Here is a 26,092-nt window from a genome sequence, read left to right on the forward strand (position 1 = left end):
CTTGTTATGTACCAGGCACTCTGTGGAGTTTAGGGGTGGTACATGGACAACGGCAAACTTTTCAGTGGTTTCTGAAGTAGGTCAGTGGCAGTGAGGATGGAAAGGAGAGAACTGCCTTGAAAGGTGGAAGGTAGGCAGCTGATCGTGTGAGCTGGAGGTGGGTGCAAAGGTGAGTGTAGGGAAGAGTCACAGATATGCTGGGGTTTGCAACACAAATGTTTTACAGCTGGAGCTATTCGATCCCTCTGCCTATTACATTGTGATATAGCGCTCCTTCCCAGAAATGTCCACCGCTGACCACAAATCATGATGATATTTATAGACGTATATATAAATATCACATTATTTTATGGTAATATATACAGCGTATGTATTATAATATATATAATAATGCTACAAATATTACATATATCAAATCTATTTGTTTTTATTATAGTTATGTGATCACCTGGTTTAAATGGAAAGTGAGGTCCATTCATTCTTCCATTCTTTTGGCAAACCTTTACTGACTGCCCGCTATATTCCAGGATCTGGTCCTTATGCTCTCTGGCTGGCCAAGCCCACATACTGGGTCTGTCCTTAAGATAGATCGAAGATCAGTTCTGAACTCAGAGTCAAAAAATAAACATTGGCTGTAAAGAAATCAAACAAAGAGAGTGACGGAAAATTGAAAAGAGCGTGCTGTGTTGCTCTCCCTCGTTCATTGTTGCTTTTGCCAAAGACAAAGATGGGGGGACAGAGTTAATCTCAACCGCATGCAGCTTGTACAGTGCCCGGCACTCGCATCTGGCTCAGTGAACGTCAAAGGAGAATAAGAATGGCCCATTAACTTCCAGAGGACATGGGATCAAACCAATAAAGAGTGGTTCATATTTTTCTATACAGTGACCTCCTCTCCGAAGCGGGGCCCTCATTAACCTAACAGCTGTCCTAATGTGGCTTTAACCCGGTGACTCTTTGCATTCCTTATGGCTTCATTAGTTCCCTTGAGACACATCACGTCTTGCACCACAGCTATGATCTACAGCCTAACAAATTCCCTACAACACCCGGCATATGGATCTTTTACTTAACCCAGCAGGAAAAAGAAGGGAGTAGTTAATCACTGATTAAAATGCCAGAACAAAATCCTTTAGTTTTTAGAAGGATCTGGGAAAGCAGTAGCAAAGTCAACTCAGTTTGAGTGATAGCCAGAGAGTGTGAGTTATTTTAATTTGGGGCACCTGGGAAAACCCAACACCAAACACCGCACCCCCCCCCCACAAAAAACCCAAATGTGTCTACATTCCTTTTTTTTTCCTCCCAGAGGGGGGAAAAAAAAACACCTTCTAAACCCTTCTGGATAAAAATGAGACTAAAGCTTTAATAAATTAGACCTATGTCAGTATTCCATAAAAATTTGTTTAGACAGTAGCTATGTTATATTTATCAGAGTCAAATCTGAGTACACAATCTAAGAATGATTGTACAGCAAAGACTAATTTGCCTAATTCACCTCCTGGGTAGCTGTTACTATGCAAATAAGGGCGAGCTCTAAAGTTTTGTAAGGAAGGGTGACTTGCAGACATTTATGATGTGTAAACGTTTTAGTAAATATTCCATCTAAAACTCCAAGAAGTAGCCAAGCATTGTTCTCTTACCACCCAGGTAATGGAAGACAGGAAAGGAAGCTGCTTGTGGAAAAGCATTTAACTAGGAGTCTCAGAAGATGTGGGTTTTGGTTTCAGCTTTGCCAAAAATGTTTTGTTGGGCAAGTCGCAATTTTGCTGTAATCCTGCTGGACTTCAGGTTTTTCAAAATTTAAATACAAATTTGAAAATATGGGGTTTAGATCAGATGATCTTAGTCTGGGTCCATGGATGACCAGGATAATCATGGATGGACTTCAGGAGATCTGGGAAACTTGAGATTTGTGCACAAATGTTGTGCCTTTGCCTGTGTGTGTGTGTGTGTGTGTGTGTGTGTGTGTGTGTACACAAGTGTTAAATAGGGAGAGGGCCCCTAGCTCTCATCATATTCCCAAAAATCACCACCTCCTGTTCTTTCTTTCTTTCTTTTTTTTTTTTTGGCAGCACCACACAGCTTATGGGATTTTAGTTCCCCGACCAGGGATTGAACCCAGTCCCTCAGCGGTGAGAGCGTGAAGTCCTAACCACTGGACTGCCAGGGAAATCCCCCCCTGTTCTTTCCTTTAATTAAAACCCCCTAGGATGCATGATCTCTCAGGACCCTTATAGCATCAGTAATTTGTGATCCTCAGGGAAGCCCAATGGTGGTTTAAAGCCATCTAACAGATCTGTATAGTTTATTTTTATTTTATTTTTTGCGGTATGCGGGCCTCTCACTGTCGTGGCCTCTCCCATTGCGGAGCACAGGCTCCGGACGCGCAGGCTCAGTGGCCATGGCTCACGGACGCAGCCGCTCCACGGCATGTGGGATCTTCCCGGACCGGGGCACGAACCCGCGTCCCCTGCATTGGCAGGCGGACTCTCAACCACTGCGCCACCAGGGAAACCCCAGATCTGTATAGTTTAAAGATAGGTACAGAATATTGGTCCTGAACTCCATAATAAAGCAAAAATGTGGTCATCCTACAATTCTCTGCAGGAGTTTGCCCTTGGGATACATAAAGATGCAGTTAAGTACACTTTCATGTGTGTCGTGATCCTCTGACATTCACAGGAGCGTGGCATTTCTCCTCATCAGCCTTGCTCATCCTTTCCCCAACCTGCTCTCCATACAGTGGTCAAGGCTGGGTAGCAGCAATGGGAAGAGGGCTGGGCGTGTGAGATATGGGAGAGAGGGAGTGGAGTGAGTGGGAAGGTCCAGGGAACAAGCAGCTTGTCCTGAATTTACCTACTTGGAAAGTACTGTAATTGGCACTTTAGTTTCAGCTCTAGTATTTTTTTTAAATCATTTTTTTTTTAGATGTTGGGGGTAGGAGTTTATTAATTAATTAATTAATTATTGCTGTGTTGGGTCTTCGTTTCTACGCGAGGGATTTCTCTAGTTGTGGCAAGCGGGGGCCACTCTTCATCGCAGTGCGCGGGCCTTTCACTATCGCAGCCTCTCTTGTTGTGGAGCACAGGCTCCAGACGCGCAGGCTCAGTAGTTGTGGCTCACGGGCCTAGTTGCTTCGCGGCATGTGGGATCCTCCCAGACCAGGGCTCGAACCCGTGTCCCCTGCATTAGCAGGCAGATTCTCAACCACTGCGCCAGCAGGGAAGCCCCTCAGCTCTAGTATTTAATGAAACATTTTATAATCTTGTTGAGAATTCTCTTTCTAAGGATTAATGATTACATTCTCTTCCCATTTTTTAAATGGCATTTGAAATAACCCATCTGGAACAATGTAGGTTAGCTTGCCTTTGAGGACCACGCCAAAAATGTGAACCAGTAATTTATTGACGGGCAAAATTAGGCTTACACCATGGGACAATTAACACTAATCCATGAACCTTGGAAGCAATTTGGACCTAAGTCTCCATTCAAGCCAAACTGGCGTTCAATTATTTGAGGTGTTATTTGGGTACTTTCCTGTTTGCTCAGGGGCACAAAAGGCTTTGGCTGTAGACCAGAGAGCTTAGAAAAAAAAGCAAGTCTCTTAATTCTTGGATTTCTCAGTGTGGTTTGTATTTAATAACTAACATTTACTGAACACAGTATCTCTTAGGTGTTTTGCAAGCTTTGATTGTATTGTCTCATTTAATTGATTATATTGTCTCACTTAATCTTGTGAGGGAGCTTTTTTTTTTTTTTTGTGGTACGTGGGCCTCTCACTGTTGTGGCTTCTCCTGTTGCGGAGCACAGGCTCCGGACGCGCAGGCTCAGCGGCCATGGCTCAGGGGCCCAGCCGCTCCGCGGCATGTGGGATCTTCCCGGACCGGGGCACGAACCCGTGTCCCCTGCATCGGCAGGTGGACTCTTAACCACTGCGCCACCAGGGAAGCCCTGAAGGAGTTTTTTATTTCTCCCATTTAGCAGATGAGAAAACAGAGACCCACAGATATTATGCAAATTGTTCAAGATCACAGAGGTAGTGAGGGGTGGGGAAAGGTGGGATTCAACTATTGCCTGGTCTGCACTGCTTCCATGTGAATGAAAAGTATTACCGTATTTCTTAAAATATTAAGTTTTTTTACAACTTTCATTGTTGAGAACAAATTGGTACTTTTTTTACTCGTGAAGAGAAAAATTTATAAAGACCTGTTCTTTTGTGATTCATTACCTTTTATCCCTAGTTATTATGATGTTATATTTTAAATTTTGTTTCAAAAAATCATTTGATATTATATTACTCCAGAATGGATCTAAATATCATGTCCAAAAGCGTGAATATGACTTTGTAGAAGGGCTCTGAAGAGAGACGTACAAGTAGGGAAAGATCCAGGAGCAGATGAAAATGAACCAGGCTGCAGTTCATCAAATGAAATAAAAACTTGGTGCGAGGGAAGGTTCTGCTGTAGTGTGATATTATACAGGCAATTGTAAGCAATTACCCACGCCTGGGAGTAGTTATCCACCAATGTATGTCTCCCGCCCCACTTTCTTACCATGCTAAGTGTGATGTGTAAGGCCAGGTAATGCTGCGTGGGGAGAGTGAAATCACATTGAATTAGAGACCGTAGAATGACATTTAATAGGTAGATAGCTTAGTAAAACTTGTTCTTCCTGCCCTTCTGGCTAAGAAATTGGTGGAACACTCATATTGTCCTCCAGAACATCAAAGGCCAGTTTGTCTCTGTTGCAATTGCTACTCTTTTCAAAACAAAGTTTCTCGTGATAGTAACAACTGAATCATAGATGCCTTCCACCCATTTTAGATGAACATATTCAGTATTCTGCACTTATACAAGCCATTCAGTAGATTATTCCTTGATTGTCTGTTAGGAATTAGACAGACAATATTGGAAGAGTTGGGTAGGACTTCTGAGGGCAAGGGAATGTCTTTCAGTCAAAGATGGGCTAATAACAGTACCCCAGGATCACTGTGCATAGCCAGTTTGGGTGCTTAAAATGAAGGTGATTTCAAGGGCATTTTTTTTTCTATTAAAAATAGATGTTTATGAATTTCAAAGCATAAAGAAGGCAAGGGCTGTTTCCCATTTTGCAACTTCAGTATATTTTTCCTTTAGTGCTTCTGTTGGCAGTGTCAGCTGGTTCTAGGAGATGCAGAGGCTGGCAGGGGCAAGATGATAGAAAAATCTGGTTAAGGGCTTCCCTGGTGGCGCAGTGGTTGAGAGTCCGCCTGCCGATGCAAGGGACATGGGTTCGTGCCCCGGTCTGGGAAGATCCCACATGCCGCGGAGCGGCTGGGCCCGTGAGCCATGGCTGCTGAGCCTGCGCGTCCGGAGCCTGTGCTCTGCAGCGGGAGAGGCCACAACAGTGAGAGGCCCGCGTACCGCAAAAAAAAAAAAAGAAAAAAAAGAAAATTCTGGTTAAATGGCCAGAGACAGGCAGCTCAGTCTTCAGTAAGCCCTGCTTCCCTCAGGAATAGCCCTCTAGATTTATTTAGCCTAAATTTAAACATTTAAATTCCTTCCTTTGGGAAACTCTGAAACCTCCTGTTGAAGGTTTGTTTTTCAGTAAAGATTTGCTTCCCAACTATTTCTCTTCATCTTATATTGTAGTTATAATATATGCTGTATTGTAACTATAAGAATTTTTATTCAACTCCTGGTAGGTTTATTCCATGTCATCAATATTTACTTGTATCATTTTGGAAAAATGGAAATAAAACCCCCAAAACTTTACCCCTAGCCTTTTGGATTTAATGTTTTGAAGGGATTTGTAGTTATGATGTTTCTTCTAATTTATTATCTGAGCAAAGACATTTTTGATTTAAAAAATTGGATTATGGAGGCGTTAGCATGAATGTAGATCAAAAGTAGGTTAAGACTGATCAACTAACCAGGCAGAGCCCACCCACTGGAAAAATCACATTTGGTTTGCTTATCTAAAAGTTACAGCAGGAAGTTGGCACAGAGAGATTGGCAACATGCTCTGATAATGTCAGAAGTGGCAAGCTTCTGAGTTCTTCATAAGGGATCTCACCAGTAGATTTGAAGACAGTAAGTCTGAATGAGTGAAGTCACATCAGAACTTTTGGAAATTCAACTCTCCTCCCAGCCTAGTACATTAACCTGAAGGTGCACTGCCCATGGGCTGGTCTAGATAAGTGTGGGGAGGAAAAAAAAAAACAACCCATCACCTGAGCCAGGTGTGCCTCATTAATCTGGAGGTTTTATACTATAAAATATGACACAGTGCGTGGTATGGGACAGTGCATTCAGGCAAGAAAACAACCCTAATTTCTCACCCCCAGCCTCCTCAGGCTAACCAGCTTGTTCCAAGCACTTCCCTGAAAACAGTTTCCTTACCCTGATGCCTTTGGGAGTCCCGGTAACAGACGCTTAGACTTGCGCTGAGAAAACACAATTGACGCAGACCTGAAATTGAGTGCTGTCAATGGTTCTGTTATCCCAGGTGGCAATTTCTTAAGTTAAGTAAAACTCTAATTCAATTATGTATCAACATGGGAAAATATTGACTTCCCTTCTTTTCCTGTTGGAAACTTAAGGAGTATTCAATGTTAGTGTTCTGAGGAAGTTCAAATAGCTTTCTTTACAACTGTCTTGCATCATGGTTAGAGATGACCAAACTCTTTTCCAGATAAATGCTTGGGTGATTGGCAAAAGTTTAAGCAGATACCTTGGCAAAGTATCTGTTAAACTGGGCTTTCTTGCTACAGAAGGGAGACATTCCTCTCTCCACTCTTTTAAAAATTTTAGGGCTTCCCTGGTGGCGCAGTGGTTGAGAGTCCGCCTGCCGATGCAGGGGACACGGGTTTGTGCCCCGGTCCGGGAAGATCCCACATGCCACGGAGCGGCTGGGCCCGTGAGCCATGGCCGCTGAGCCTGCACGTCCGGAGCCTGTGCTCCGCAACAGGAGAGGCCACAACAGTGAGAGGCCCGCATACCGCAAAAAATAAAAATAAAAAAAAGTTTTGTGACTTGAAATTTACATTTAAGTTGTATAATTGTTAACTTTGTTCTATAAGGAAATCAAGTCTCAACTTTTCTTAGACATGCTGGTCTCTTGTATCTCTTCCAACTGGCGTGACCACTTTTCGAAATCATATCCAAGTTTTAAAAGGAGTTGAAACTTTGTCTCCACTCTAAACTTCTCCTAATTTCTCGGCATTTTCACACATGGAGTTTCTACCTCCTGTGAGCAGTTATTTTGGTGACCTTGATTACTCTGTGAGTTCCTAGAGGAGGAGACAGTAAGCTACTGGAGCGCAGGGATCCTATCTTATCCACCCCTTTAGCTCTCTGTCGAAAAGATAGGTGCTTACAGCTGCTGTTGAAAGAAATAATAAATAAACCCACTATTTAAAAGAGCTTCATAGATAAAAGGCTTTCATTTCTTGAAATACTTACCTCTTCAGCATCTATTTCCATGAAGACCAGCACAATGTCTCACACTTTGGAAGGGATGGTAGCATAGCTCCATTTATCCTTCTGGTTAATTTATATGACTTTCCAGGAATTGTGCACATAATGTCCATAGAAATACAAACACATTGATAAGACTATAAAAAACAAGGGTTAGTGTGATAGGTAAGACCAAATTAGGACACGTGTCACGCGGGGGCCAAACAGACTCCTGGATCCTCCCCGCTATGCTGCGGTACATGAAGGTGGGAGGGTGCTTATGGTGATGGCAGGGAGTTCCCGTTGTTCCCATCCCTGCTTAGCCATCCCTTCCCATGGTCACCCCCCGGGCTCGTGGGGGCTCTACAGGACCATTGAAGGCCCTCGAAGTCCCTCTACTGACCCCTGACATCTAACTCTCCTTTCTTCCCTGACAATACAACCCAGAAGGTGGAGGGCTCTTGTGTCTATTTGCCCTGTCAGTAAGGGGCCTTTAATCTGTTTTAGCATGAAAAATTCATTAAGACTGTACTATTATTTCATCAGTGAAATCCTCAAATTTTAAATTAAATCCATAGGTCTGGTTTAGCAACCGCCGTGCAAGATGGAGGAAGCAGGCTGGGGCCAATCAACTGATGGCTTTCAACCATCTCATTCCGGGGGGATTCCCTCCCACGGCCATGCCGACTCTGCCAACATACCAGCTGTCCGAGACCTCTTACCAGCCCACAGCTATTCCACAAGGTATGGAGGAATGGAGTCGGGGGTTAAGATGCAACGCCCAATCTTGTTCCTTGCTGCTTAATTTATGCAGTGAAATTTTCTGCGGTGTCCTTGTGGCTGTTTGTATGCTCATTACATTACATCAGGTTGTCCTGAAAGTACTGATACCTGTCCCATTTCAGAAACATAGTTTGTCCTGTGACCTGTCTGAACCTCTCTAGATAAACTGTGTTGTGATATAATACTGTTTCAGTATTTTAAAACAAAACAAAACAGCATCCCTAAATAAGCACGCAATTTGCTTTTCCTTTGTTAAAACTTTACATTTATACTCCAGTCTGCCATTAACTGAAGTTCTGTGACGGCTCCTAACTGCAGTAGGAATAGAGGGAAGGTAAGCTTTGATAAAAAGTCCCTCTGTCTTAGTGCATAGAGGTGAATGGGATAAATGATAAAACTAAATTAGTTTGCATTATGAAAGATAGCCTTGCAGGCATTCGAAACTATACTGTGACACTAACGTTCAGGTGCGTTGGAAGTAAATTTGATAAGAAGCTTGAGACTTGCAATTCTTACATGGGTTAATCCTCGTGTTGATGAATAGCATTCACTACCAAAATAGGTTTGTTCGCACTGTCGATGTGGTTTCTGAATTTCTGTTCTGGGCGAGTGTGCGTTGAAACTATGTAGATAAATTATGTACTTGCACATACGTGCAGAGATGTGGCTGTATTTGTTACGAGTGGTTCTAGACCTGAGTGTCAAGAAGGACAGTTTGAAATTTACATGTGGCTGACCAGGATATACTGCTGATGGCTTGGTGACTGTGAACTTTTGTACTGAACTTTCTCTGCTGGCCTCCAAAGGAGATTTATGGCTGATGACCTTCTTCCTTGCAGCCGTGTCGGATCCCAGCAGCACGGTCCACAGACCTCAGCCGCTTCCTCCAAGCACTGTACACCAAAGCACTATTCCTTCCACCCCGGACAGCAGCTCTGCCTACTGCCTCTCCAGCACCAGGCATGGATTTTCCAGCTATACAGACAGCTTTGTGCCTCCGTCCGGGCCCTCCAACCCCATGAACCCCGCCATTGGCAATGGCCTTTCACCTCAGGTCAGTCCCGTGTTTCCAGACAGACGATTTGCTGTATACCAGAACCAAATAGTCAATTCCCCGAGGCAGTCATATAATGAATTGCCAAATTTAAACCATAATGTATTCTTTATACAAGCCACATGATTTCAGTTTTCTGGTTTCCTTTCTCTCCACCCTTCCTACGGGCTGTATCAAAAGTTGTAGCTTAGACTTAAAATCCAAGTGACTTTTAATGTAATCACAGAGATTGTATGTTATACTTAGCTGTCAAGGCATTCATCTTCTGCACTCCTTGTTCAGGGTTTTGGGTAAGAGGTTCACACACATTTCTTTTTTTAATGGTATTTGGTCAGCTGATAGGGTTGTGAGCAAAAACACTTAATTAGAAAACACCAAAGCTTTTATACAGTATTTGGAGAGGAGGTTCACAAGTTGTGTGGAGAGAGACCCAGCTGATGACTACAGAACTCTAGGATAAATGAGTTATAAACGCACAAATTAGGAGAATTACTGCTCTTTGGGAATATATAGATATTTGAATGTTGTAATTGTTTTTCTAATTTGCATTGAACTATGAGCTTTTCTTGAGAGATTATATTAATAAATTGCCTTGATAATTGCATGTCAGAGGGTTGGTTAAATTTCCTACATGTGGCATCTGTCTGAGGTTGACATTATTAGCAGTTGTTTAAATACAGATCACTTGATTTTATTAGAGAGCACTTGGCCCAGGTGGCGAGGAGAGCTGCCCGCTGAATTTGGAGAAATGTCACGAAGGGGTTGCAATCTATAATTGCAATCGAGAATCTCTTCAGGGCCGAGAGTGAGAGTTTTAACAGCTTTATCTTTTCTTAACCCCCTTTTTCCTCTTGGTGGTTAGAAAAACAGAGAGAAGCTCAGAATGACATAAATGAAAAGTGAAAAGACAATTATACTCAATTACACACTAATCACTGACTATCACTGCTGCCTAAACACCAAGAGGGCATTCTAATAGGCAGAAAATGAGATTTTAATGGCACAAAGGGTGGCCAAAATAACGACTCATATATCTTTGCCTTCTTCGTTTTCTTCAACTTGTGGTCTGCATCTTGGGAGTGGAGTTCCTGGGCTCTGCACAACGGTGATAACTCCGAGCAGCTGAAAAGTTCAAAGCCGTTGGAGTTGAAAAGAATGAATAGCAAAGGCAATGAAATAAACATTTCTGCCTAAAGGCAAAAGTTCATAAATCCTTTTTTGTAACAGTGAATGTAATTAAGTTTCATAGATTCCTATAGCACATCCTGGGATAAAAAATAAGAGGTGGCTTTAAGCCTCAGCTGAAAAATAACAACATGAAAACAATGGACATGCTTCCTACAGGACTTTAATACATTTAATTTCCAAGTGCTCGCCTCTGTGAATGTGATTTTGCATGAAAATCATGGATTTATATTAATAGATTCATCTTTAAATGTCTGGATCTATAGCATAGAAGCTTCTTCCACAGTTTAGAAGTAACATCAGAAGTAGTTATCTCTGCAGTTTTATAAGTCATTTGGGGCCATAGAAGAGCTTTTTATGAACATGATTTAGTTGAAAGTTTGCATAAAAGTAAACTTCAACTCGAACCACTTCTGTAAGGTGAGACCCAGGATTCTTTTGGCATTTCTTAGTGTTCGAGCATAATAAAAATAATGACACGAACATGTATTCTCTAAGTGAAGCTCCTAGTTTCTTGTATTATAGATGTCTGCTCTTGTATGTTATAGGAAGTATAAGTGTATTATACTGTGTTATATAAATGGAGGTACTAGCACTTGACCTTGAAACTGTTAATCCTTGATTTCAAGAAGCCTGGCTGTGATTCCAGAGTTGGCGGTAGGGTGGGAATCATTCCAATATCAAGCCATGGAAAATTCCACAGGCAACTTCTCCTGTATTTCTTTACTATGCTCTTACACATTATGTTAACTCCTCACTTATTAAATTGCAAATATCCAGGACATCTTGCATTTCTACCATATATTTCCTCCTCAACCCACGACTAGGAGCCCATGTTGTCTTAGTTCTCGTAGCATCTCCAGTGAGTTAGAAAAGAAATGAAGAATATGAAGCTCGTCCTTGTTTCCTTAGGCAAAGTTGGAGGAAAAAAGGCTGAGTGAATCAATATCTTGCCAGACATATTTACAGAAAGATGGAATAGGGACATTAGGAGAGTTGGGAATTAAAACAGATTTCTATAGCCTTTCAGATTTACCATTTCTCAGGAATGCCTCTATTTAAGCAAGGTGGGGAGGTGTGCACTACCCTGTTTGTGACTGTTTGGCTTTATTAAAAATATTGTAAAGAAAATTTGAAGAAAAGAGTCCACGTCTAACAGCTGGTTTACCTGTTAACGAAAGAAGAGAGTAAAGAAAGTGTGGTCATGGCTTAGTCTTTTTCCTTGCTATAGAGAAGTGCTTATTAATATACTGGATCATATTACATTAAAAACAGAACTAAACCTGCGACTGCCATTTCTCCTCTTCTCCTCCAACTTTTCCATTTCCTCTGTCTCTATCTGGACGTCTAATATACAGACAAATCAACTGCGGCTCGGAGAGCTTGTGGTCACAGCGCTGAGTGAGAGAGCTGGGGCTGGACAGAGGATTCCCAGCTCCTCCTCTCGAATCTCATTCATGATAGCACCCAGTTGGGTGAAGAGGAGACAGGTTTCATAAAAAATAGAGGTGGGGGTCTTATTCATATTTTAAAATCATTTTATAGAAACTAGTTTTCTAAACTTTGGATTTGGGTTAATTAACACTCTTTTTGCTAATGCACTCTTTACATGCTTTTTAAAAAAATTTTATAAATTTATTTATTTATTTTTGGCTACATTGGGTCTTCGTTGCTGCTCGCGGGCTTTCTCTAGTTGTGGCGAGCAGGGGCTACTCTTGATTGTGGTGCGCAGGCTTCTCATTGCGGTGGCTTCTCTTGCTGCGGAGCAAGGGCTCTAGACACTCGGGCTTCCGTAGTTGTGGTACGTGGGCTCTAGAGCACAGGCTCTGTAGTTGTGGCACACAGGCTTAGTTGCTCCGCGGCATGTGGGATCTTCCCGGACCAGGGCTCGAACCTGTTTTCCCCTGCGTTGGCAGGCAGGTTCTTAACCACTGCGCCACTAGGGAAGCCCTACATGCTTTTTTGCTTTACACATTTTTCTTATCAATCTTTTAACTTCCCCCAATAATAAAAAGTACTTCATGGTTATTGTAGAAAATGGAAAAAAAATTTAAAAAGGTATCTCTAGAGTAGGAAAAAAATTCCCCTGGGGAGTCACTATTAATATTCTTGCATATTGCCTTTCAGCTCTTTTTGGGTCTTATGCTTAAAAAAAAATATATACACACACACACACACACACACACACACACACACACACACATAATTGAGATAGTATGCATGTTCTACGTTATATAATATGTAACTTTGCATCTTACCTATTCCCTGCCTTTACTCTTCATCATAGGTCTTTACCTACCTATTCATTTAAATTGATTTGGAGCTAAAGTTTTTTGAGTCATTATGATCAATTCATTGTAAATCTCTTTAGTGGATGCTATTTTATTTGTGCATTTTATTTGATTCTTTTCTTAGTGTCATCGAAATTGATGTATTGTTTGCCATTCAGACTTGGAAATCATGAGTTAGAAAGTATGTGAACCATTGTGAAATCGGCTTTCTAGTTTCTTGTCAAAGAATTAATAGACACCATTATGATAAGCAAATTGTTTCTCTGTTGGTGTGAGGGATGTAGTTGATTTTCCTTTGGGGTCTCTAACATATCTGCTCCCTTGAGCAAAGATTCTTTTAAAGCTTGGAATCAGGGACTTCCTTGGTGGTCCAGTGGGCAAGACTCCGTGCTTCACTGCCCGGGCCGCGGGTTCAGGAAACTAAGATCTCTCATGACCTGCGGCCTAAAAAAAAAAAAAAAAAAAAAAATGCTTGGAATCAGAGCCATTAGTCAAATGGCGTTTCTTAGATTCCCTCAGTGCTTTTCCCAGAGAAATTCTCAGCTTCGGGAGGGATGGGTGTGAAGCAGTGAATCAGGAAAAGGTTCCACTGTCCAGCTGGTGGGATTAGAGTAGTAGTAGACTGACAGGCATCTATGACATTCCAAATCTCAGAATCCTGATGAAAACTTTTAGAAGCTTTGGTCGTATCCTTCCTCAAGTTGCTAAAAGTGTCTGTGTGTTACTGAATCATTGGAAAAGTGTATCTTGTTCTGAGGGAATCCATAACTGTATCTGGGGAATATTCCCATTTTATTTATGCAAAAGCTGAGGCCAGTGCAACACAGTTTTCCATGGGCTCCAGCACTGATATTCAACTCGATTTTCCTGCAGGAACCGTCAAAAGCCTTCACAGATGGAGGGCTGGGCTTCACACTCCCTCAAAAGCTGGATTTGTCAGGGAACTTGAGATTCTCAGGGATGGGTGGGTTGGGAATAGGCTAATTCCCTTGAAATTTTCTACTGTCTCTGAATTTCTAGGACCATTTGAACTATATAACCCTTTCAGGAGATGAGGCTTTTATAATGAATGACAAAACACGATCTGAGAAGGAAACCATTCAACTCCCTCTACCCTGCAGTAGCACCCTCTTTTGAAAAGTTGTGTTTTCTTGGTGTGGGAACACCACAGAAAGAGCAAAGGGAAATAGAGACCACGTATTTCCCCTCCAAACCTAGCTGGTGTGTTCCCAGCACCTTCCTGCATGTGCAGGAGAAAAAAAGGAATGCCGACTTGGAATACGGAGTGCCAAGGAAATACTACCATATTCTCATGCTCAAGATGTGAGACTAATTAACGTTTGGCCCATGTTCTTCTAATTAACTTTCCTTTGCAAGAAACATTACCCTCACTGCTCCCCCCACCTCCAAAACACGCAGAGCCAAACCCCCAAAACAAGGCCAATTAAATGAACACACTTATATCGTTTCAGCACCCCCCTACTCCTACAAACGCCACGGTTTCTGGTGACAGCTTCTAATGATTTCTTGAGTGAAATACAGTATCAGTGGGTTACACTAGGAAGTTATCTAGGAAGCTTTTTTTTATTGTTATGTAGTATACAAAAATGGGCCAAGTTGGCTGCATTTAGGGTTCATCAACCATTGCAAATGATTCTTTGAATGTTTTGGGTTTGGTAAAACCTAAAACACATTTTGCCAAGCACTTTTCCTCCTTAATTTTTCAAACTGTGTATTTTAGGGAAAATTTGATCCATATGGTTTTGATTCATTTACTCTTATATCATTGACATTTTTTTTTTCCTACGGAGCCATTTGATATCCAAGAAGCTTTCTGAGCCTTTCCTACGTTCATTTTAAGCATTTTCCTCCTTAAAAAGAGGAAGTCCTCTTTGTAACCTCAGAGGCTATAAATTTTGAGTACTCTCTCAATTCAGCAATACTTAAAAATACATTTGGTATAAATCTGGATTATTATGAACACATTTTATGTTTAGAACAGATGGGCCGATTTTCGTTTCTGGTTTATGAGTGAAACCAATGATAAAATAAGAAAATCGGCTTAAATTACAAAAAAAAGTTTTGTTATAGACAACTTTTAACTGTTATTAATAAATCCCCACAGTAAGATCTATGCCCAGAGCCCTCATTTCAAATTTTGGCCAGGTTTGTGTAAGATGTAATTGAATAACCAGTACACCTGTCCTATTTCATGGATAATGTACTGAGGAAAGAAAAAATTCTCATAAAGATTTGTGTACCAGGCTTAAACATGCTTGAATGTTTGCTCACCACTCAGCACCTCAGGAACAAAGAGTAGGTCTGCAGATCTCATCAAGTTTATCGACCATTCATCTGTTAAGTCTGGTTGAATCATCACAGCTCTGTGGGGATGAGATACTGCCTCTGAAACGGACCCAAGAAAGAGCAGATATATCTTTACACTAAGGAGGTTGTGGTTAATGGTGGAAGACGTCAGGATACACTTTTGTTCTTATTCACATTTTATAAAAGAAAAATTTTAACTCCACCAGCCATCCAGTTACTTTTAAAGAATAATATTAAAATTGAGATTATCAGTGTGTAATGTATGTAAATTGCATATTTGGTGTCAGCTACGCTTATTAGGCAGCTTCTCCATTTCATGCATATATGTATTAGACTGTCGTGGTTCCATTTCAAATCAGATTTCAATTGCTCAGCACCGTTTCTTTTGACAAACATTTGTTACTCCTGAAACTTACTAGGGAGAAGCATTTAAGCATGAATATGTGTACACAGAACTCAAGACTGCTTTTGATTTTGCTTGTCATTTCCTGGACCACAGTGCTCACAAGTATCTCAAATTCCTTAGCTGCAAGGCAAGATGAAGGATTTTTGTCCATCGAAGGTGTGCGATTTACTACACATCAGTTTGTTATGCGAATGGGGTATAGTCATTCAGAATGGTTGTGATGGGTACTTTTCTGTTTCGTATAGAGAGAATATCCTTTTCACTGTGGTATAGCAATTCCTTGGTCTTCTTTAGTACCGTTGATACACGTAAAAGCAGTAAGATTTACCGTGATGGCGGGGCCAGCTCCTGTTTCAGGAGAGCTCTTTTTCTGGACATTTTGGGCACACATCCAGAAACTGCTGGATGCCAGGCCATTTGTTTTGTCCATTTCACACACAGGTTGCAGATCCTGTGCCCTCAACCTACCTTTATCATCGTGAAGAACCAGACAAACAGGTGGCCTGCCACCAACTCATTTCCAAACAAAGGCACTCCCTTCTTACAATTTCCAGAAATTCATCTGTGGAAGAAAAAGGAGTGCTTTTGATTAAAGAGATTGATTGGGTGTCAAACAAAGCTTGGACAGAGAGACATTCTGTGCAAGAGTGGCAGCCTCTCCGAAGATTCAGCCTCTTTCTGTTTCATTTCTAAAGCAACTCATGAGCTCACAGCCAGGGCTGCAGAAGCCTTTTACATGTTTATGAAGGCTCAAGGATGTTTACGATCATAACTAAGCCCATTTCAGCTACACCAGAGTAACCACTGGCCATTTGCATGTTTCCATTCCGCCATATTAGGTTTTCAAGATATTCCGCTTCGTGGTGAAAACGTTGTTGCTAATCCATTTGTTGAATCAATGCAGCCTGTAACTGACCTGGTGCCTTTGGTCTTTCTCCGAAGGCTGTGGTTGCTACCCTTAAAGAGCGCGAGGAGAGCCCTGGTTTATGTCAGCTCTAGCCACAGCCTCTCGAGTTAGTTGGAGAATTGTGAGAGAAGCAAGTACCTGGCCAAAATCTCCTTTTAAAAGAAAGGAAGGGAGCAGCAGCCACCAGTGACTGAATCTTATGTCATGTCACTGAAATGAGCCACAAGAAAACCTTTCTTGCTGAAATAAAATTTTTTTGTGAATTCAATTGATTTATGTAGAAATTCCATCAGCTACTTTCTCTTGTACATTGGACAAAAAATGTAACAACCCCAAGGTATTTAGGCCCATTTGAATTCCTTTAGCCATTGAAGAGAAAAAATTGAGTGTGATCGCTTGGTCCATAACTAAGCTACTGGAATAAAAAGGTTTTCTTTTTCGTCAGTAAAACATAGGAAAGCCGTGCTGAATTCTAGTGTGAGGCCAATGGTCTGAATCAACCCTTTATATGTGGTTGGAATGCAATGTAAAGCTTTTAATTTATTACTGCATTTGCAAAATGGCAATATCTATAGAAATCTCAATACTTGCATATTTATTCAATTAGAGGCTGAATGTGTGCTTTGTACTGCAGACACAGAAGACTGGATTCAGTCATTCGTTGTATACTATTTTTTTTTTTTTTAAAGAATCTGTCTCTGCAAAACAGTCTGGGTTTCATCAGAGGTGTATATTTTTCAATGTATAGTGTCATATTTAAAAATTCCTCTCGACGTTTAGCTAGAGTTCAGTAAACTAGAGTTTCTGAGATTAGTGATTGTATTGTCTCCACTGATCAATGGAAAAGATGGTAAATCGGGAGACCCTTTGAGATAGTGCATTTTGTGGAATCAAAGGGTTGTGTTTCTACCTTGCGGGGAATATTTTGGAGCTGTGAGATGACTGGGCAGGCTGTCCTCAGCACTGAACTAATGAAGGATGCAGGCATTATTTAAAGAAATAACCATCTTTTCCCTCCACAAAATGCTGATGTCTCATTCTGGGTAGCTTGCATTACAAAAGCTAATTAAACAGTTGTCGATTCAAAAAGCCTTTATACCACTTCTCGGCCTTTGGGCTAAGATCAAGTGTAAAAACCCTCTAAAGAGCCGCCCCTCTATATATAAGATTCCAAGGGAAAATTTCTAGTTCAGTATGAACCCTTCTGTGACACTTGTAGGCAGAATTTCTTACTTTAGTCTCCGTTGATGCTACATTAGTGTGTTTATACCTTGTTAAAATACATACCACACTGTATTATAACATATCCATCCCCCTTTGGACCATGAGCTTCTAGAAGCATGATACTAGGTCATAATCATCTTTGAACACCCAGAAACCAAACAATGTCTCATAATAAAGGCTTGTTCCCCAAAGTGGGCTCTTTGAAATAGTGGTTTGGGGAAAAAGGATTTTGAGCCAACGATTTGGTAAATATTTCAAATTATATCCCTTTACCTTTCAGAGTGCCAGTGCACATTAGCCTACTAAAGGCTCTGACGAGCCTTGCAGTATAGAAACATGTTTGTTTAACTCAGTGTTCTCTAATTTAACTGGGGATCCCTTTTGTTGAGTATCAGACTACCAAGTTTTGAGGAACATTTCCTAGGAAGTGCTGAATGAAAAAAATGGGTAGAGACCCAACTCATGATTTGTCCATTTCTAGAACTGTTCTTTAATTTTTTTTCACTAGTGAATGTTTCTTCTATTTAATGTCTGATGTTATCTCCTGCTTCAATACATTGTCACCCTCTGCAAGTGACCTTAGCAGGAAAAAGAGTAATTTTAAAGAAGAAGCTATTAACTGCTTAATAATGTTAAGATAGGCAGAAAAAGGGAGGAAAAACAGAGAGAATTCCTGTTTAGTGAACTGTCGGCCGTGTGGGTATAACTCATTGATCTAAGCAGGAGCCCCAAAGTCAAAAGCACTAGATTCCAGTACTTAACAGCCACTCACTAGCTGTGTGTCTTCAGGCAAGTTGCTTAAACTATCTCAGCTTCTGTTTCATCCTCCTGTTAAACTTGGGAGATATTGAAAAAGAGTCACCCTATACAGCTACGCTGAGAAACACAGTACTTAAAAGGATTAAATGCATTTTGATAAAGTGATAATACTGTTTGTTGCAACAGAGCTCTCATTATTGTTTGCTGAAAAATATCACGCAGGCCTCTGACAAAAAGACATACTTTTCTTTGTCCCCGATGAATAAGACAAATGTGGAAGCTGACTACCATCGAAGGAAAAGCAGTTTCTTGGTGGACTGGAGTATTTTAAGGTATTCTACACAGACATTTTAAAGACCTAAGGACACATATTGGTGTCCATTCAGAATGCAGTCATTGTAATGCTACTGGGATATGATACTCCCCAGAAATACAATGTACAAAAATTGGTTTTGTTTGAGTAATTCAGATCACAATAACATGAGAACCCACTACAATGAAAAGAAGAGGCAACCATCCTTCATTCCATGGGGCTAAGAGTAGGGAGGGGACAGGGTTGTCCTATTGTTTCCTATTCTTATTTTGATTTATTGACATGTAATTTTAAAAAATTATTTATTTATTTATTTTTGGCTACCTTGGGTCTTCGTTGCTGCACACGGGCTTTCTCTAGTTGTGGTGAGCGGGGGGCTACTCTTCGTTGCGGTGCGTGGGTTTCTCACTGCAGTGGCTTCTCTTGTTGCAGAGCACGGGCTCTAGGTGCACGGGCTTCAGCAGTGTGGCGCACAGGCTTCAGTACTGTGGCACACAGGCTTCAGTAGTTGTGGCTCACGGGCTTAGTTGCTCCACGGCATGTGGGATCTTCCCGGACTAGGGCTCAAACCCACGTCCCCTGCATTGGCAGGCAGATTCTTAATCAGTGTACCACCAGGGAAGCCCCTTGAAATATAATATCGACATGAACTCATTTTTAAAAAATCTACAGTCTAGCTTTTATGATACTAGATACCTCAAAGGCAGGAGAATCTTATGAACGCTATACTTCTCTCTCACCAGCAAAAGAGAAAGGTAGCTAAAACAACAGGTGCAAGGTTTTAGAAAGTAAGGGGCAATCTAAGTAATTTTGATTTAACTGATTGGGGAGTATTCCTTTTATCACTAAATTACAAAGACCCTATTTTGTCAAGATCTGTAGGAGCAGATTTAATTTCTGTTAGGTCAAAGAACTATGTATATGGCCTCACTGTGGGTCCTGGATGTTGCCAGCTACTTCATGTTGCCTGGGAATAGGAGACATAGCCACTGCCCAATTTACGATCAAGAACACAAGTAAGTTTTCAGGTAGAAAAGCACTGCAACATCTTTATTGGTCCAGTGTCCCTGGAGTCAGGAAGGTGGGGAATTAAAGTAGGTAGGACTTTAGCTTACCGCAATAGTAGCATCTGGTCCTTAGAAGACTGTATTCTCAGATGTTGTCCCATATGTATAGAGCTGTTACACATTTCCATGCATCTTAAATGAAAGCTTATTCTGCCTTAACACAAAACCTGTGAAACAGGGCAGAAAACACTTCCCGAACGGTAAGTTCATTCTCAGACTTTTGCAAGGCTGTGCACTGATTTCCCATAGTTAATAGAAACAACTTTCCTGATATCTACTCATTAAATCAGTATCACTTGATCTTTTCAGTTGGCTCTTTGTCCTAAGGACTTATCTTCCTTCACATGAACAGAAGTGTAGGGAAGTTTCTCTTCTGTAATCTTCAGGCGTTTAGTAGATGGAGTCTTATGACACGGACTTTGGGCAGCCACAGAAACATTTGCCTGTATCACACATGATCTGGAAGAGAGAAGAAATTTCACTGTTGAGCGGGGCAAATTTTTTCCTCCCTCAGTAGGCTGGAATGTCTGCCCTACACACAGTTGTAGTATTGGGTGGAAGGGGAAGTTTTTGGGGAGTGAAGATACAGTGTAGCCCAGCACCCCTATGCTTCAGAGGGGCAGTGTGGAGGTCCTTCTTTCGAAAAGGTAATGTGGACACCTAGGTTATTGTAAAGTTCTGTGTGAATCTCAGACAGAACTGGGCAGTTAAGATTCAGCAAGGTGTGCTTTTAGGAATGGTTATTAGGTGAATCAGCCCTGCATTTTCTTGAATGCAGGCTTAGCTTATGGGCAATTAGAGGTAAAGTTTTAAGCACCATCTCACTGAAGTAGTGGGATGCCCAAGTGTAGAGCTTTTCCCTTTCTGTATTTGGAATCCTAGGTCTCAAGAGGTCAATTAATATTTAGCAAACGTGTCCAGAAGTAGTCATAAAATTAAACCAAGATATATGCTTAATTGTCTACAGTCATGTTTTTGAAATGGTGAAGTCTTTAGAAGGCTGCTGTTGTTTCCTGAAATGAGAAGAGTTAACAGCAGGTAATGTCATTCCTCTCAGAAAGAGTTTGAGACTCTCTGTGTTAAGTGATGAATGAGGGTATCTGACCCACATCTGTTTTACATTAGAATGGAACATTGCCCTGACATCCTTAGGAGCATTTGTCAAGATTCCCTGGACAGAGCTTCTGTAAATTACATGCTGCAAATGTGTCAGGGTCAGATAAGAGGATATCATTAACTCCCCCAAGTTTACTCAGGGCTCTGTCAGTCCATCTTAATATGCTAACAGCCAACAATTTTCCTTGAGCCGTTTTGCTATATTTTTCATTCATAGAAGAAAAAATATGTATGCTACACCCTACCCCCCCAATATCACACATGTTCTTTTCTCATAAATCATATTAATTGTAGACATGGTCACAAAGCATATTAAATGCAGGCATGCGTAAATGAATTAAAACATATGAGAATTTTATTACAGCCCATGGTGGGTCTAACATAGTCAGATACCAACTGTATGAACCATACTTTTTCATTTAGGTGAAATGAGCTTTTTCTTAATGGGCTTTATTTTATTGAGAATAGATGGACACGATATGATTGTTCATCATTGTCTAGAAGTAAACTCTGTATGTGTATATGTGTCTCTTGCAAGCCATTTCTATGCTAATTTTTTTGCCTAGGTTTATATTTTAGTCATCAGTCTCTAAAGAATAGTGCTACCCATTTGACAGCTTAGGTCTATTGAGAAAGAGGTATTCTAAAGAATCAATAAAGTAAAATTCATTCTGTAACTTGTCACAGAGCTGGAGATTAAAGCACATATAACAGAGTTTAACTGAGAAGGTACTCACTGTGATCTTTACAAATAAAACTTGGAAATATACGCACCATATGAACCACACTTGTCTGACACGCATACTTTTGCATCATGTGTGAAACATAGCTACTTTAAAATGTTAGCTAAGGATTAAAGTAAAAAATAAGTGTGTATTTAGCTGGACATTTTACATGCACTGGTTTTCTGTCTGGTTAGGTAAAGGTCAGCCATGCCCTTCCCGTAACTCTGGGTGGGTGAGAAGGTCACCATCCTTACCTTGCTAGAAACTTCTGCCTTCGGGCAACTTCCCTCTTACAGCTTTCAAACAGACAGAGCCAAAAAATCTAATTATTTAGATGCTAATCAACTGCAGGATAATTCCCAAGGCATTTGAATCTGAAGACAACATTTTCAGGGAAATCTCCGCTGTTCAACTTTAGGGTTAGTTACAGCCTCAAAGATACAGTCACTGATATTTAAGCATAACATAACTCCAGTAGTACCCGTATCGGCAAAAAAACACGTGCATAAACATTTGAATTTTTTGTTTGGCTGTGGGAATAAATTATATCCAAATTTTAAAAGTTTATCATCATTAGCCTTTTGAGAAAAGTGCAGAAGCTATAAAAAAAAAACCCCTTTATGTCCTACAAAGCTGTAATTCACAGTGGTTTTCTAAAATGCAACTAAATGTGTATTATTAAATGTTAAATCAGAAAAGCATCTGATTACTTAAGAGCAAAAATGTAAATAAAGACATGAACCAGGATTCCTGCTAAGGAAAAAAAGAAGCGCCTAGACGTACACCATAATTTGCTAAATCATTTTAGATTTCTGATAAGCTCTGAGCACTTTCAACTGATGGCAACATCATAACACTTAAGCCAAGACGGATATTTTCCAGACACATTGTTTTCAATGTAAATCTTAGCTTGACTCATAGTTTTTTATCTTTTATATTTAATCTTACAATAGGAAAATTAATTCAAGAGAAATATGGCATGAAGCAATTGTAAAGAGTTAGTTTTTCCTGAACCATATAATCTTCCAATCAAGATATAAACAACTTCTTTGGAATTCTGAAACTTGAGAATGAGCTTAAAAAGATCTTCAACCAAGTCTCTAATAAAGGGAATGACTGAGGAACCAGCAGAAGTCCCAGTTCAAGATTCTAAGGCTTGAATTTGTTTTTAAAGGTTAGCCATAAAACAATTTAGAAACGGTGTCTGGGAAGTGTTTCGGAGGTAACAATTTACTGGTATACTTAATAGATTTTTTTCCAGATGTCTCACCTAAGAGTTGTACTCAACTAAAAGTTAAAAAAAATAAAAAATAAAAAAATCCTCCTCCCACCTCCATTCCCAAGGAGACAGAACAGAGATCTTTATAAAAGGAAAACTTTTCCTGTTCATTGCAGTTCCTGGACTCATCTGACATTTAATAAGAATGTGATTGATGTTCAGTAGACAGAACTGATTAGCCCTGAGTCTATTTCTTTTCCTGTGAAATTGTTTGTGAAAACCAGGCAATTGTGTTTCTCTTACCTCAAATTAAAAAATAAAATAAAATCAGGCAAAAATGCCATCCCTGTAATAGAAATAGCTTATTAATGGCTTATGAGGAAAAGTCCCCCACTTGGCAACCAATGGAGATTTTATTTTAGACTTTGAATTACAAATTGCTGTAGGAAAAGCTTATATGAAAGAGATCCTGACAATATTCTTAAAAAGAAAATATGACTGGAAGACATTCCATGACCATATTGGGGGAGTTCTAAGAAGTCTGTTTACCAACTTTGTGCAACAGAAAGAAATTTCCATAGCTTCCCTTGAACCACATTAAATAGCAAAATTGCTTTTAAAGAAATGTACATAAAAATGTAATGGGACCCTTCCATAGAGATTTGAGGTTTTAAATTATGTTAGGGGAGAGTAATGCATTTTGTATTGATATAGTTATTTTTCTTCTCCAACACAGATTTCCTTTTTAATTTTTAAATAAGAAGCTGTTACAACGATGTACATTTCTCAAGTTTTCTCAGTGTGAAATATTGAAATAAATTGCGTTAGTTGTCGTTATTCATTAATTTCCATTTCAGAGCAAATGTAGGAAAGTATTAGTGCTCCTTTTCCCATCCTCATCCAATTCTTGAGAAAGAAGTCATGATTACAATGTGTGACCATCACAGTGGAAAGAAAAACTCGTGGGAGAATATCTGTCTCTAAGCAAGATAACGGGTCTCTGGTCCTCTTTATTTTCTCACATTAGCTTCCGCAGGTATTGGGCTGCTGAGCTAAGGGCAGTTGCTAAAGCAGGAGCTGTCACGAGCTTCCGGTGTGTGACAGTCATAACAGTGACACGAAGATCTATCAAGCATCCCTCTTATTCCATTCACACAGCAGCCATCCCTCCTGACTGGACCATGAGCTGGGATGTCTTTAGGACACTGTGCCCTGGCACCTTTAAGGAGCTGTCTTTCTCTTGCCCTAGAATATAGCCTTGGCAGATGGTACTGTATGTTCTCCATCCTCCAACAGATATATTTCAAGGTCTTCCTGTCCTAAGGTATTTTCTAATTCAACAGCTGCAAAAAGTTGCTACGTGAACATCATCAGCTGAATTTTGCTTCTAGGAAGGACTCATTTCTTCTCTTTTAGGATCTTCATGTTTTTTTCCTCCCGTGTTCAGAATTATTGCGGCCTTCAAAGTTATGCAAACAAGAAATATATGGCAGAGGATTAAAAAAAGTTTATCACAAAAATGTACATATAGCTCATGGGAGAGTGTGCATGTTTTGAATAAAATTCTTCTATTGCTCTTCAACTGTGACTGTGTATAGAGTATTCCATTTCTTCCTTAAAGAGGTATACCATTAACAGAATTTCAAGTAAGTATCTTCATGAAGGACGCTACTAAAAATATATTTCCTTTTTATCCAGTACCACTGCCTATTTTTCTTTGAATTTATACAGTTACAAAGTTGATTTTTCTAAGTGCTTTTTAAAAAAACTTAGCACAGATTATTTACACAGTAAACTATTTGTGCCCTGTGCCATAATCCCCCTTTCATTAAAAATATCACATTTTTAATATTTTAATTTTCCTTGTCCATTCTTGCCCATTAGACCAGTACACAGAGAGGTACTCCTGATTTGAAAGGAGTGTGTTTGGCACTGAACGACCTCTACTTTAAAGACTTCTCTTCTAATAGACGTTCGTAATTTGGGCTGAAAGAAGATATTTAATAAATTAGTGTATCAATTGACATTTATGAATTTTCCAAGTATATACTGCAAAATCATCTACATGAACTCAAAGAAAGGCAAAAAAGAAAAAAATATATATAGATGGAAGAACATTCAGGAAATAAATGCATTTGGGCTATGTTCAAGTGTTTTAAATGAGAAAATGAAGTAATTAACTTACTGTAATCAGCAGTGTCTGAGAGCCCCATGTTCTGGTGACTTTTCATTCTCCTTTAGCTGTGACTCTTATTCTTACTTTACTCTGTGACTCTCACCTTCCCCTAATGCCCAATAAAACAAAAGTATGCTCTGAAACATATGATTTTTTTTGAATATAAGTAATTTTTAGAGGTTTTGAAAAATCTCAAGCTCAAGAAAATTTTGATCCCTTGGCATGTCTTTAAAAATTTCGGTAAGACTGTGTTGCTTTCCTCACACCAGCCCGCCTTCCCCTCTGCTCACACATAGAAGAACTCAAGTGAAAGGGAGACAAGGAAATGGAGAGTAGAGACTTGCCGGGGTGGGATGGTGAGGAGAATCATGGCTTGTTAAAATGGAGGGAGAAAGGGTGACCCATAGACGGTGGAACAGATTCTGTTTTGTTTTCTCTTTTTCTTTTCTTTTTTTTGTCTTTTGGGGCTAATTGAAGATGGATCCGTTTAAAGCTTTATTTCAAGAAGATTTTGTTTAGCTATGAGGATTATGCAAACCCTTCCCAAAGGGGATTGTGGCCTCACTGGTTTTGGAATCTAATTTAGGAAGCTTTCTGGAATGCGAGATTCATCCCTCCCTCCTGCCTTGCTGGTACCCCTCCATCCAGGATCCTGTGGCCTGAATTACCTTGGTGGATAACCCAAGACCTACAATCAGGGTTGAGTTTCATTACTGCCCTCTCATCTCGCTCTTATTTGTACACTTTAATCTCCATATGCTTCCAACGTCTTAAAATACAACAGGACTAGGATGGAAATACTGTGCAGTCGTGGGTCCCTGCATTGCAGTACTTTGTAAGCAGGTGATATTTTCTGGAAGCTCTTCACTCAGCAGTCGATTTCTTCTGCGATTGCTTTTTGAGTCCTGCCACTGACTTGCATGAAGTTGAGAAAAATCACTTCCTCTCCTGGGTGGCAGTTTTCCAGATGCAAAATTAATTATCTACTTGCTTCCATCACGAGGTGTTGTAAGGGTCATCGAGCCTGTGTTTGTGAAACTTGTCACCGTGCTAATCGGAAAGTTGTTCTGTTATCACAGTTTTGTTTTTCTAAAAGTTCGCTT

At 40.3% G+C, this 26,092-nt stretch overlaps 1 protein-coding gene across 3 annotated transcripts in view; it reads left to right on the plus strand.

The window, feature by feature from the left end:
- Positions 1–26,092, plus strand: part of PAX3 (paired box 3) — a gene marked incomplete at both ends in the record, with an annotated part of 94,685 nt that overhangs the window by 66,504 nt on the left and 2,089 nt on the right. For all 3 annotated transcript variants that reach the window (XM_082658989.1, XM_082658990.1, XM_082658991.1), the window contains 2 exons: positions 8,015–8,180; positions 9,059–9,273. In XM_082658989.1, coding sequence (XP_082515115.1) covers positions 8,015–8,180; positions 9,059–9,273 — 381 coding nt within the window. The remainder of the gene's footprint in view (positions 1–8,014; positions 8,181–9,058; positions 9,274–26,092) is intronic.

This window comes from Grampus griseus, assembly GCF_964374135.1.
Source record: "Grampus griseus genome assembly, chromosome: 7".
Taxonomy (NCBI): domain Eukaryota; kingdom Metazoa; phylum Chordata; class Mammalia; order Artiodactyla; family Delphinidae; genus Grampus; species Grampus griseus.